Raw genomic sequence first — 15,255 nt, forward strand, 5'->3', positions numbered from 1 at the left:
CCGACCTGACATGACCAGCCCCCTACCCAACCTGACTCGCCCCGAGCCTGACAATCCCTCCTGACCTGACTACCCCCAACCCACGTACCCACTCGTCCACCTGCCACCCTATCCCCTTACCCAGCCTACTCACTTACCTTACCCACCCTACCCCTACCTTACCCACCCTACCCCCTACCTTACCCACCCTACCCCTTTACCTTACCCACCCTACCCCTTTACCTTACCCACCCTACCCCTTTACCTTACCCACCCTACCCCCTTACCTTACCCACCCTACCCCCTTACCTTACCCACCCTACCCCCTTACCTTACCCACCCTACCCCCTTACATTACCCACCCTACCCCCTTACATTACCCACCTACCCCCTTACATTACCCACCCTACCCCCTTACCTTACCCACCCTACCACCTTACCTTACCCACCCTACCACCTTACCCACTTGCCTTCTGTCCGTAGCTTTTCAAAAAAGTTTTGGGACATTTAAACTCTTTATTTACCAGAGTACAGCAGCTAGTGCTGTAAAAAGGGGAGTGGTTTCTCTTCCCCTGATGATCCAGCGCTACGACGAGGCAGTTCCATTGCAGGAACGCTCTGCATTTTTGGAGAAGCTGGATTAGAAGTCCTGGCCAGAAATGCAGGACTCCGTTGTGATGCAGAAAATTAGGAGCAGACATTGTTGGTAAACTGACATTGATCACCACTCCTCAGAAGATTCAGGCCCCTGAATGGTCTCATAGCGCTGTGCTAATACACCCCTTTTTCCTGTGATAATCCCGTGCCCTTTCAGGGAAGCCAATCTGTCCAATGATCTCAGCTCCTTACCTACTAGATTTACAGGAATTTTAAATCCAATTTACCAAGGCTCTTTTGACAGCACTAACCAAACATGCAACCTGTACCACCTAAAAGGACAAGGGCAGAAGGTGCATGGGAACACAACCATCTGCAAGTCACACGCTATCCAACCTTGGAAATATATTGCCGTTCCTTTCCAAGGGAATGATGAGAATGTGGAACTTACTACAGCAGGGAATGGTTGAAGTCAGTAGTATAGATACATTTAAGGAGCAGCCAGGCAAAGCTATGAGAGAGAAACAATATAGGGTTACAATCTGCGCTGTAAAACTCTATGACTCTATGGAGCAGAAACATTGGCATGGGCTGGCTGGGCCGAAGGGCCTGTTTCTGTGCCGTATAGCTTATGAAATTCCTTCATCACCACTGGAACTCTGTCCCTAACAGTGGGGAAAGAAGAGAGGAGGCTCGAGTGTATAGCAGGTATGATCAGTAAGTTCGCAAACGACACGAAAATTGGTGGTGTGGTAAATAGTGAGGAGGAAAGCCTTAGATTACAGGGTGATATAGATGGGCTGGTGAGATGGGCAGAGCAATGTGAGGTGATGCATTTTGGGAGGACTAACACAGCAAGGGAATATACAATGAATGGTAGGACCCTAGGAAGTACAGAGGATCAGAGGGACCTTGGTGTACATGTCCATAGATCCTTGAAGACAGCAGCACAGGTAGATAAGGTGGTTAAGAAGGCATATGGGATACTTGCCTTTATTAGCCGAGGCATAGAATATAAGAGTAGGGAGGTTATGTTGGAGCTGTATAAAATGCTGGTTAAGCCACAACTGGAGTACTGTGTGTTCTGGTTGCCACAATATAGGAAGGATGTGATTGCACTGGAGAGGGTGCAGAGGAAATTCACCTGGATGTTGCCTGGGCTGGAGAGTTTCAGCTATGAAGAGAGACTGGATAGGCTAGGGTTGTTTTCCTTAGAGCAGAGAAGGCTGAGGGAGGGACCTGATAGAGATATACAAAATTATGAGAGGCATAGATAGGGTAGATAGGAAGAAACTTTTCTCCTTAGTGGAGGTGTCAATAACCAGAGGGCGTAGATTTAAGGTAAGAGGCAGGAGATTTAGAGGGGATTTGAGGAAATGTGTTTTTGACCCAGAGGGTGGTTGGAATCTGGAACACACTGCCTGAGGGGGCGGTAGAGGCAGGAACCCTCAACATTTAAGAAGTATTTGGATGAGCACTTGAAACGCCATAGCATACAGGGCTACGGGCCAAGTGCCAGAAAATGGGATTAGAATAGATAGGTGCTTGATGGCCGGCATGGACACGATGGGCCGAAGGGCCTGTTTCTGCGCTGTAAAACTCTATGACTCTATGGAGCAGAAACATTGGCATGGGCTGGCTGGGCCGAAGGGCCTGTTTCTGTGCCGTATAGCTTATAAAATTCCTTCATCACCACTGGAACTCTGTCCCTAACAGCACTGTGCTTGCATCTACACCACAGACACTGCTGTGGTTCAAGAAGGCGGCTCACCATCACCTTCTCAAGGACAAGTGGAGGGAGGACAATAAATGCCCTCTTCCACATCAAATGAATGAATAAAAATACAAAGGATTGTAGGTTGAAGAGGGTATTCCCTCCAATCCTGCAACTACCACATAGGCCAGTTGAAGTGGAGAAACTACAATCCCCGACCACACAGCGACCACAGAGACTCAGGCTTCCTTTAACTGGTTCTATTCAAGCTTATGCAAGGGAGCCACAATCATTCCTGAGAAGGACGACCCAGCAGCTCCCAGATTAATTACATTTAATTATTTTTGTACTTTTTCTTATCACAATACATTTGAATACATCCAATCGGTAACTGACACACAGGTACCATGTTAAAACTATCCTATTGAACATAAACATGTGATTTTGCTAACCAATTATTCTAAAGGGTGTATACATAATTATATTATCCAATCAAAATTAAAACACGTACGCAAAGACCTTGGTTCTCACAACTCAAGACTGCTTGTGTTTCATCAAAGCCCTCTTTGTCCATTGTATGTCTTCCCATGTCTAAGCTAAAACCATCTGCCCCTTCCCTATGTGAGAGGGGAGTACACGTAATCTATTTTATGTCCTCCTTGTGTCTTCAGCCTGACTCTCAAGGCTGTGCAATGTTCATTTGGTAATCGTCAATTCTTAATATGCTTAGCAGCCATGTCTGCTTGGAGATTTTAAGTATGTTCAGCACATTCTTACTGTGTGCTTCTTTTTAGCACTTTTAATTTTCCCCAACAAGGTGAATGTGCAAAGTGTGAGATGCACAGAAGTTAGAAAATTGGTGGTATTAGACACCTTGACGATTTAGGACATCAGTTATTTCTGATCTGCTATTTAGCAGGTAGATGACTGACCTGGCTCGGTATTGAGGTACAGCTACAAATTAATCAACTAAACATCACACAGAGAAAGGGAGCATAGTCAACTCATGTTATACAAGATAAAAACTACATTTTTTGCAAACAAAATCCACTAATTTACTATTTTAAACAGTATTATCACAGTGTTATTTATTATAATAATTAATCTACTATAATATTGTTCATAAGACAGACTAGAATCTTCAGGAGAAGTGGATGTTGGATGTTGGGAGAGTAATCAGGCCAGAGAATGCCTCCATAATCTAGTTCCAATTTCAAAGTCATATTGATAGGCTTCATCTTTCTTCATGTAAACATTTACAATATAAACAGCTTTGATAAACTTGTCCTTCTGTAATCATAATGCTGCCAGTGATGCTGCTGCATTGTTGCTATTGGTAATGGTGCAGTTTACAACATGACAGAACTACGCAGAAAGTGTAAAATGGAGAGGCTGGAATTGGTATTGGAAAAAGTTGTCAAGAACTGCACAGAGGCAACATTTTTCATACATCATGGATACAAGCATTAAGATGGCATCAAATATTCAGGGTCGAAAACCGTACAGCTTTATGAGATTTCTGTGCCCTTCAATTCTGGCCTCTTGAGCATCTCTGATTTTAATTGCTCCACCATTGGGGCTGTGCCTTCAGCTGCCTGGGTCCTAACCTCTGGAATTCCCTCCTAAACCTTCCCATAGCTCACTTACCTCCTTTAAGACACTGCTTAAACCCACTTCTTTGGTAAAGCTTTTAGCTTTCACACAGAATCATAGAATTGGTACAGCGCAGGAGGCCATTCAGCCCATTGTGTCTGCACTGGCTCTCCGAATGAGCAATTCACTCAGTGCCATTCACAGAGTCACACAGTGCAGAAGAGGCCCTTCGGCCCATCGAGTCTGCACCGACACGTGAGAAACACCTGGCCTACCTACCTAATTCCATTTACCAGCACTTGGCCCATAGCCTTGAATGTTATGACGTGCCAAGGGCTCATCCAGATACATTTTAAAGGATGTGAGGCAACCCGCCTCCACCACCCTCCCAGGCAACGCATTCCAGAGCGCCACCACCCTCTGGGTAAAAAAGTTTTTCCTCACATCCCCCTAAACCTCCTGCCCCTCACCTTGAACTAATGCCTCCTTGTGACTGACCTTTCAACTAAGGGGAACAGCTGCTCCCTATCCACCCTGTCCATGCCCCTCAATCTTGTACACCTTCTCCCTGTAACCCTGCACATTCTTCCTTTTCAGATAACAGTCTAATTCCCTTTTGAATCTTTCATTGAATCTGCCTCCACCACACTCTCAGGCAGTGCATTCCAGACCTTAACCACTCACTGTGTGAAAAAATTTTTCCTCATGTCGCTTTTGCTCCTTTTAATAATTACTTTAAATCTGTGCCGTCTGGTTCTTGGTCCTTTCACTAGTGGTAACAGTTTCTCCCTATCGACTCTGTCCAGACCCCTTGTGATTTTGAATGCCTCTATCAAATCTCCTCTCAACCTTCTCTTCTCTAAGGAAAATGGTCCCAACTTCTCTAATCTATCTTCATAACTGAAGTTCCTCATCCCTGGGATCATTCTCATGAATCTCTTATGCACCTTCTAATGCTTTCACATCCTTCCTAAAGTGCAGTGCCCAGAACTGGACATAATACTTCAGCTGAGGCCGAGCCAGTGTCTTATAAAAGTTCAACATAACCTCCTTGCTCTTGTACTCTATGCCCCTATTAATAAAGCCTAGGATACGGTATGCTTTATTACAGGAATGGCCAAACCTTCTGGACCTTAGAGCCACATCTTCAGACATTTGAGAGCTGGACCTCCTTTACAGACACATTTTTATTATTATTGCACATTCTTCTGTGAGGAAATATACTTTAAAAGAATGTAAGGGCAAATAGGATAAAATGTATACGTGCAAGAATGTTTACGAATGTATGTATTAACTTCAATAACCAAAAGTTACATACCACCGTTTCTAAATCTGAATTATTTGTTACATTTTACCTGTATTCAGTGTGTTAGCTTAAATTAAATTAACTGTTACCAGAGCTAATCACTATTTGATTTTACTTGGAAAAAACGTTGTACCCACCTACTAAACAACACATTTGAACCAGAGTCCCTGTGTCCCAATACAATGGATTCTTACATTGCTGTTCTTTATTAAGCTGTTTCTTCCCTTTCCAGACAGAGGCTGCAAGTTGGAGGGTCAGCAGCGAGAAGGTGGGTTAGGGAGCCAGGGAAATTGGTGCTGCGGGTCAGGTGGCCCTATATAAGACCAGCGGAAGCTATGAAAGAAATCTCACAATGGTGCTGGAACAATTCCTTAATCTGAACTCTGCTCCCTCCCTCCTCCCAGTGCTGCTCCCACCCTGCAGTTCTCACCCTCTGTGAAGCTGTTCCTAGCCAAGACTGCACCCATCTGTTTACCCTCCTCCAATGGGCGAATTACTGGGTTTCACAACACAAGGAATCAGCTGTATTCTGAACATCAAACAGCTGCATGCAGCTCTCAAGCTGCAGTTTGGGCACCACTGAGTTATAAACTGCTCCCTCAACCTGTCCTGCCACCTTCAATGACTTATGCACATATACACTCAGGTCCCTCTGTTCCTGCATCCCCTTTAGAATTGTACCCTTTGTTTTATACTGTCTCTCCATGTTCTTCCTACCAAAATGAATCACCTCACACTTCCTCTGCATTGAACTTCATCTGCCACCTGTCCATCCATTCCACCAACTCGTCCATGTGCCTTTGAAGTTTTACACTATCCTCCTCACAATTCACAAGTCTTCCAAGTTTTGTATCATCCACAAACTTTAAAATTGTGCCCTGTACACCAATCACCTGTCGAAATATCTCTATCTATGACTCGGTGATTTTTTTTGTCTGATTTATATTCATGCGAAGCATCTCAGTATGTTTTACAACGTTAAAGGTGCTATAGAAATACAAGTTGGGAGATCAGGGGTTGATGTTGGGATGGTGGGTGATCAGGACCTGGGAGCAGATCCAATAGTAGGTTTCAAAAGGGAACAGGAAACATTTTTGAAAGGAAAAATGTGCAGGGCTATGAGGACACAGCAGATGATTAATTGGATACCTCTGTCAAGAGTCACCACAGGTACGATGGGCCTCTCCTGTCTGTCTCACTGTCTCCCGCTCCCTCTCCTGTCTGTCTCACCGTCTCCCGCTCCCTCTCCTGTCTGTCTCACCGTCTCCTGCTCCCTCTCCTGTCTGTCTCACCGTCTCCTGCTCCCTCTCCTGTCTGTCTCACTGTCTCCTGCTCCCTCTCCTGTCTGTCTCACTGTCTCCCGCTCCCTCTCCTGTCTGTCTCACCGTCTCCCGCTCCCTCTCCTGCCTGTCTCACTGTCTCCCGCTCCCTCTCCTGCCTGTCTCACTGTCTCCTGCTCCCTCTCCTGTCTGTCTCACCGTCTCCCGCTCCCTCTCCTGTCTGTCTCACTGTCTCCCACTCCCTCTCCTGTCTGTCTCAATAGTGCCCCCATTCTCCTGCAGCAGACAGGCAGAGCAGTGCTGCTGCTGTGCATGTGGCTGCCACTAACCTGCAGTGACTTGCTGTCATTATTTATTTGGGGCAGTTTGGTGAAATATTACTCCTTTGTGCTGCTGCATCCTTCTATGATTCTATGTGTTCCTAAAATCATTGGCTTCATAAATGTGTTATTCCAGCTGCTCATCTGTACATTCATGTCTGGAAACATCACTACACTGGGTCAGCAAACCTACAGCCCCCAAGCTCCAGCTTCCGCTTCCTCCTGCTTATTGTTGCTCTCTGCAACCTTCAAATGAGAAATGCAATCAAATGAGAAAGGTGAAACAAGAGCACATTTGTTGGTGTTTAACCTTCATATTCCTAGAAAACATCACCAATTGTCTGGTATGAAAAACATAAGAGGAATGTGAAATGAACTTTCAGATATGAATGCTGTTCTCACCAGTAGATCATTTATGAAATTGACATGAGATGTTACCTGAAATACACAAGAGAAACACAGATATGAATGAATACGCGCCCGTGAAACTGAATTCCCCATTTTTTTCAACATTGCAATAACATTCCAGTAAATTTAGCTTCTCTCAGAAAGCTTAGGGCAGGAATTTTAGTTTGGCCGGCAAGCGCACACCCGACCCACTCAAGCATGAAATGACACACGTTGTTTTTGGCCAACGTCAACTCGCAATAGTTCGGTTGGCGGGCAGGCAAAAAGGCCAAGCGGCCTTTGCATTTTTTTTGGAAACCTCATCCACAGGCAGGATGAGGTTTCCAAAAGCAAATAAAATAAAATAAATACTTTAATTTTTCATTAATAACATGTCTATGCTCATATGACAGTCACGTGAGGGGGCATGGTTCATTACATTTTTTTTAATATCTCTTCATCTCGCAGAGGCACGGAGCTGCCTCAGGGAGATTAGGCAGCGCTCACTCGCGTATAAGCATGAAGTTCGTGCTCGGCAGGCTCACACTCTCCCTCCCTCGCCCCTCCACCCCCACCCTCCCCCCATCCCCCCAACCCCCCACTCTCCCCCCACGCCCTCCCCCTCCATCCCACCACCCTCCTGCCGCCTCCCCACCCCCGCCCCCTCCAACTCATTTACTGCCAACTCTTAGCGTATCACAGGTTGACACCTCATTTTTAGGTATGTCTGGTGCTGCTCCTGGCATGCCCACCTGCACTCTTCACTGAACCAGGGTTGATCCCCTGGCTTGATGGTAATGGTAGAGTGGGGGATATGCTGGGCCATGAGATTACAGGTTGTGTCCAATTCTGCTGATGCTGATGGCCCACAGAGCCTCATGGATGCCCAGTCTTGAGTTGCTAGATCTGTTTGAAATCTATCCCATTTAGCACAGCAGTAGTGCCACACAACACGATGGAGGATATCTTCAATGTGAAGGTGAGACTTTCGTCTCCACATGGACTGTGTGGTGTTCACTCCTATTGATACTGTCGTGGACAGATGCATCTGCAGCAGGCAGGTTGGTGAGGATGAGGTCAAGTATGTTTTTCTCTCTTGTTGGTTCCCTCACCACCTGCCGCAGACCCAGTCTAGCAGCTATGTCCTTTAGGACTTGGCCAGCTCAGTCTGTGGTGGTGCTACTGAGCCACTCTTGGTGATGGGCACTGAAGTCCCCCATCCAGAGTACATTCTGCACCCTTGCCACCCTCAGTGCTTCCTCCAAGTGGTGTTCAACATGGAGGAGCATTGATTCACCAGCCGAGAGAGGGCAGTACGTGGTAATCAGCAGGAGGTTTCCTTGCCCATGTTTAACCTGATGCCATGAGAATTCATGGGGCCCAAAGTCGATGTTGGGGGCTCCCAGGGCAACTCCCTCACAACTGTATACCACTGTGCCGCCACCTCTGCTGGGTCTGTCCTGCCAGTGGGACAGGACATACCCGAGGATGGTTATGGTGGTGTCTGGGACATTATCTGCAAGATATGATTCAGTGAGGATGACTATGTCAGGCTGTTGCTTGACTAGTCTGAGACAGCTCTCCCAATTTTGGCACTAGCCCCCGGATGTTAGTAAGGACTCTGCAGGGTTGACAGGGCTGAGATTGCCGTTGTCGTTTCTGGTGCCTAGGTCGATGCCGGGTGGTCCATCCGGTTTCATTCCTTATTGACTTTCTAGCAGTTTGCTACAACTGAGTGGCTTGCTAGGCCATTTCAGAGGGCATTTAAGAGTCAACCACATTGCTGTGGGTCTAGTCACATATAGGCCAGACCACGTAAGGATGGCAGATTTCCTTCCCTAATGGGCATTATTGAACCAGATGGGTTTTTACAACAATGGTTTCATGGTCATCATTAGACTTTTAATTCCAGATTATTTTTGATTGAATTCAAATTCCACCATCTGCTGTGGTGGGATTCGACCCTGAGCATTACCCTGGGTCTCTGGATTACTAATCAAGTGACCAATGCCACTACGCCACTGCCTATCCACCATGGGGGGGGGAATTTGTAAAGAAGGATAAAAATTTGAAAATCAAGGCTTTGCTTTGGGAGCAAGGGTGGGCCAGCGAGCACAGGGCTGATAGGAGAACGGGACTTTGTGCCAGTTAAGATGGGCAGTAGAGTTTTGGACGATCTCAAATTTACAGAGGGTGGACTGGGAGACTAGTCAAGAATGAGGTGGAATAGTTGTGTCCAGGGTAACAAAGGCATGGAGGAGGGTTTCAGCAGCAGATGAGCTGTGACAGGGACAAAATTAAATGAAAGTTATGAAGGTGGAAATAGACGGTCATAGTGATGGCACAAATATGTGGTTGGAAGCTCATCTCAAGGTCAAATATGACAACAAGAATGTGAACAATTAGTGTCAGACAGTTGCCAGGGAGGGAGAAGGAATCGGTTTTGTGCTATTGTTTTCTGTTTAACATCCCTGCCACCCTCACAAAAACAGAATTATCTGGAAAAACTCAGCAGGTCTGGCAGCATCGGTGGAGAAGAAAACAGTTGACGTTTCGAGTCCTCATGACCCTTCGGCAGAACTGAAGTATAGTTAGGAGAGAGGTGAAATATATGTATTTCACCTCTCTCCTAACTATACTTCAGTTCTGCCGAAGGGTCATGAGAACTCGAAACGTCAACTGTTTTCTTCTCCACCGATGCTGCCAGACCTGCTGAGTTTTTCCAGGTAATTCTGTTTTTGTTTTGGATTTCCAGCATCCGCAGTAGCTTTTAGCTTTTTGTTTTTATCCCTGCCACCCTGCTCATTACCACAGCACATCCAGACACAATCCTATCACTTCACGCACTCTCACCCGCACATAGACACCCGCTCAGAAGGGAGTGGATTAGAATAAACTAGCTACATGCAGTATAAACAAAGTGTTAAAGAGTCACAGGAGGTGATTGGAGTTTTAGAGAATTTTTGGTGAATGTCATTTATAGTTTGAACACAGAGCTGTGAATTCATTCCTGTCTACTATCTTTTATCTTTCAGATGAGATGTTAAACTAAAGTCCCATCTGAAGAGGACTAGAAGATCCCATGACACGACTGGAAGAAGAACAGGGGAGTTTTCCCCAGTGTCCTGGCCAATACTTATTGTTAAATCGATATCACAGAAGCAGAGTTATCTGCTCATTATCGCATTGCTGTTTGTGGGAGCTTGCTGTGCACAAATTGACTGCTGGTTCCTATATTGCAACAGTGCCTGACTTCACTGATTGTAAGATGCTTTCAGATATCCTGTGGTCATAAAAGGCACTGTAGAAATTTCAATCCTTTCACATTCTGGCAGTTGAATGATTACATGGTAAATGATTTGAAAAGGCACATAGCAGAAATATTTGTCAGTGTAAGATTTTGTGAAGATAGAGAGAGAAGGGAAAACAGGAACAAGTGGATATGAATTGGTTTCATTTGGTGAGATGACCAAATTCCCTGGAACCTCTGGTCTGTCAGTCGCTCTCTCCTTTCTTTGGCTGCTGGTTTTCCTGCCCTATGTCCTCTCCTTCCTGTATACTCTCTTCATTATTGTCGGGAGCTTCTACCATCCCCTCCATCTTCATCTTCAGCACCTTCAACTTCCTGTAAGCAAATCTTCTCTTGTAGAAATGTCATGTAATGCACAGCAAGCTCCAATGATTATTGACACTCTGGCTGGGCTGAGCTACATTGTAACCTTCCCCCAGATTTACCCAGCACCTGAATGAAGGCTGGAGAATGCCTATTATTTGCTGCAAGGCACCTTTCCCTGATGTGGAATTGGGTCTCTGTTGTCCCCTCTCTCTGCAGAAGCCAAATTGGAGCATTGTGCAATACTGCAGGATAAATGTTAAGGCAGATCATTGAGTATTGACAGGATTTACACTGCATGAGCTGGATCTTGATTATGAAAGCACTTCCTATTCATAAAACTGAGGGGATTTTCATTTGGGGCTTTTCAGGTCTGGAGCTTGATCTGCAGCCAGATATTGTAACAAGCAAAAGAGGCACAGGAGTGGACTGTATGGCCCCTTGAGCTTGCTCGGTCATTCAATGCGACCATGACTGAGAGCACCTGCGCTCTCTCTCTGTTTCCCTAGTTTTCTTTGGGAGCAATATGAATTGTGGAGCCTTCTTAAACAGAGCATATATCACCTTCCAGGGTAAAGTCTCACCTAAGAAATGTGACAATGCTGTTGACTGGAAGGATCCAGTCATAAATGAAGCAATGCAGTAGCCTGGTACAGCAGGTGCTGCTCGCCCAGAGGGGAGAGACATACTGGTCTACAATCAGCAGCTTACATACTTCCCCAGTTACCTTGGCGGGTGGGGGGGATGGGGAGAGGATTCATTCAGCCTCCAGGATGATGATCTTTTCATCTTTAGACAGTGTCCCCCTCCTCTCCACCTTCTCCTCCACCATCCTTCCCACTTGCCCCACCCACTTTCCTGCTGCTCCCCACTTTCCTTTTCTGTCCCTCCTCCACTTCCCCCTACTCCCCACTTGTATCTTACCATATGTATATGTTTGTCAATGTCACTCATGCGATCTTCAACAGTATTTTTGAAGTTCTTCAAATTATTCATTTCTTGCACCATCTCCTCCATCAAAGACATAACCTGCAACACAGTCAGCACGATGAATAATATCCATTTCTGAAACACTATCCCAAGTCAAAGACAGAGAGTGCAGATCATGGGACTGACAGCCATCCCACACTTAGTTTGAGATCTCAGGCAAAGATTCTACAACTGGTCACACAGTCCCAGGGTAAACTCCCTGACCACTATCCTCTGCCCCTACTGAGCACAAGGAGCAAGGACAGGCCCAGTGTTCCTGCTTCCACAGATCAATACTTTGCTCACTGTCATGTCCCAGTCTATTCTGAACTTCAGACTAATTTTTATATTTTATAAATACTGACCACAAAAGACTACAAAAAAATGGCTGCCCGAGGATCACCTGACTTCTCTTTGGATTGAAACTAGTCCTGTCTCAAGAGGGAACAAAAGGAGCCTTCCAAGCTGATTGACTTAACACCCTTTCCTGAGATGAATGTAAAAGAGTAATTTCAAATTGAATGGGTCATTGCTGAAAACAAGAGGCATTTTTTGTCAAAGCTTTTTTCTTGCACTCATCAGGACATTTCACAAGAATACAAATCCAAGAAAGACAACAAATTTATACTGTATGAGAGTGCTGATTTGTTGGCAAGTGGACTCTGATTGGTAGAGGCGTTGCCATGGAGAATGCACCAATTGATGGTGATTGACAGTTAACTGCCAAGCATTCTTTGACATTTAAACCAGGCAGCTTGACTGTGATTGGTCAAGGCAGTGCCTTGAGGAATGAACCAGCGAATGGCTGTCACTTATCTTGTTTATATGAAACAGGTGCAATTGTATGTACATGTTCTTTCTGTCCGCAAAGAAAAGGGCCCTGTGTATTAATATATGTAGCTCCAGTACACGCAAATGTGCCACACTGTGAGCCCGACTGACAATTTTAAATTGGTTGTCAACATAATTTTTAGGACACTGAGGATTATTTAGCAAATGTTGTCCAATCGCGGAATCACATCTAATGTTGGACACTGTGTTTTGAGTTTGCAAATACGGACTGATTGGTTAAGGTCTGTGCCCTGCCCGTTGCGAACAGTGGAAGGGACGTGGTGTTCCATACGATCCACCAGTTTTTGGGATGTACGGCCTACATACCTAGCATCACACTGGCACTGAAATCCATATACCACATCACTCAATTTGTGAGATAGGCAGAACATCTTTTTGGCTTGACAGCAGCATCCTGTTAGTGGCGAATATCACTCATGTTGTTACTGCATATTAGCAGCGTGAAACAGCTAGCTTCACCTGTTGCTCAAATTTTTTGAGATGCTTTACCCTTCCAGGGTAATTTGAGGTAGACTGGGCACTTTTCAGGGCCAAAAGTGACGGCCTTAGGCCTGATCATGAGTTTATGTGATATACAGTGTGAAATGATCTGATCAGGGTAGCCATTATCCTGCAGGATGTCTTTGATGCCCCTATTTCAGCATCAAGCTTACATGGTCAGCAAATTGATTGAAACATAAGATTCTGAGGGGTCTTGACAGGGTGGATGTGGAGAGGATGTTTCCTCTTGTGGGAGAATCTAGAACTAGAACAGAAACAGAAAATGCTGGAAAAACTCAGCAGGTCAGGCAGCATGTGGAGAGAGAAGCAAAGTTAACGTTTCGAGTCTGTATGACCCTTCTTCAGAGCCATATGGACTCGATACGTCATCTCTGTTTCTCTCTCCACAGATGCTGTCAAGACTGGTGAGTTTTTCCAGCATTTTCTGTTTTTGTTTCAGATTTCTAGCATCCGCAGTATTTTGCTTTTAATCTAGAACTAGGGGTCATTGTTTAAAAATAAGGCGTCGCCCATTTAGAACAGAGATGAGGCAAAATTTTTTCATTCAGAGGGTTGAGGATCTTTGCAACTCTCTTCCTGAAAAGGTGGTGGAAGCAGAATCTTTGAATATTTTTAAGGCAGAGGTGGATAGGTTCTTGGTAAGCAAGGGAGTGATAGGTTATTGGGGAAGGTGGGATGCAGATTTCAGGTTACAATCAGATCAGCCATGATCTTATTAAATGGCGGAGCAGGCTGGAGGGGCTGAATGGCCAACTCTGCTCCTTGTTCATATGTATAAATGACTTGGGCCTTATATACAAGGTTGCTGATAAGGCCAAATCTTATAGAGCATAGAACTGTAAGAATCTAAACATGTATACTGACCAGTGAAGGTAGGCTTGCGGTAGACCATGGTAGAGAATCCCCTCTCAGAATTCTCAACTGGTACACCAAGGAAAGGGAGTTCATTTGACTGCTTCATTTCAAAGGTGAATTTGAGCACAGGATGGAGCCCATTAAGACATGTAAGGAAATTGTTACATGCAGCAGCTGAGTGGAAGAGTGGGCCTAAATTCTGGAATTTTGGGGAATGATGTCATTGAAACATATAAGCTTTTATGAGATTAGGCAGGGTAGGTGCTGAGATAAAAACAAAAAGCTAAAAGCTTTTGAGATGTTGTTTTCCCCTGACTGGCGTGGCTAGAACGATTGCCACTGTCTCAGGATAAAGGGTCAATCATTTAGAACTGAGAGGAGAAATTTCTTTGTTCAGAGAGTTGTGAATATTTGGAGTTCAGTATCTCAGAAGCCTGCAGTGGCTGCATCGTTGACTATATTGAAGGCTGAGATCAATAAATTTTGGACTGTTAGGGAACCACGATATGGAGATGGGTGGGAGTGTGAAGTTGTGGTCAAGGATCAGCCATGATCATGTTGAATGGCAGAGTAAGCCCGTGGGGCTGACTGCTCTACTCCCGTTCCGATTTCTTTATGTTCCCTGTGACCTTTTCCGTCATTCACTCGGTTGAGTTTCCTTGCCCTCTGGAGGATTGGTTTTGGAGACACTGGCAGAAGTTGATTCCATTCTATACTCCAGGGATTGATATTAGGGCCACTGCTCTATTGATTAACGATTTGGGTTTGGGGGATACACAAAATAATTTCAAAGTCCACACGTGATGCAAACCTTAGAAATGTAAATTGAAAATTTGGATCTGTTTAGACATCGCGGGGGCCGAGTCGGGGGGGTCGCGGGGGCCGAGTCGGGGGGGTCGCGGGGCCGAGTCGGGGGGTCGCGGGGGCCGAGTCGGGGGGGTCGCGGGGGCCGAGTCGGGGGGTCGCGGGGGCCGAGTCGGGGGGGTCGCGGGGGCCGAGTCGGGGGGGTCGCGGGGGCCGAGTCGGGGGGTCGCGGGGGCCGAGTCGGGGGGGTCGCGGGGCCGAGTCGGGGGGGTCGCGGGGGCCGAGTCGGGGGGGTCGCGGGGGCCGAGTCGGGGGGGTCGCGGGGGCCGAGTCGGGGGGGTCCGCGGGGGCCGAGTCGGGGGGTCGCGGGGCCGAGTCGGGGGGGTCGCGGGGGCCGAGTCGGGGGGGTCGCGGGGGCCGAGTCGGGGGGGTCGCGGGGCCGAGTCGGGGGGGTCGCGGGGGCCGAGTCGGGGGGTCGCGGGGGC

General features: G+C 46.3%; 1 protein-coding gene across 1 annotated transcript in view; it reads right to left on the reverse strand.

The window, feature by feature from the left end:
• The window catches only part of LOC144673134 (uncharacterized), a 120,689-nt gene that overhangs the window by 91,652 nt on the left and 13,782 nt on the right, over window positions 1-15,255 (reverse strand). Inside the window, exons 2-3 of the mRNA XM_078535124.1 lie at window positions 11,714-11,818; window positions 7,192-7,227 (exon numbers count right to left, since the gene is read on the reverse strand). Coding sequence (XP_078391250.1) covers window positions 7,192-7,227; window positions 11,714-11,818 — 141 coding nt within the window. The remainder of the gene's footprint in view (window positions 1-7,191; window positions 7,228-11,713; window positions 11,819-15,255) is intronic.

This window comes from Cetorhinus maximus, unplaced genomic scaffold (assembly GCF_964194155.1).
Source record: "Cetorhinus maximus unplaced genomic scaffold, sCetMax3.hap1.1 HAP1_SCAFFOLD_298, whole genome shotgun sequence".
Lineage (NCBI taxonomy): Eukaryota > Metazoa > Chordata > Chondrichthyes > Lamniformes > Cetorhinidae > Cetorhinus > Cetorhinus maximus.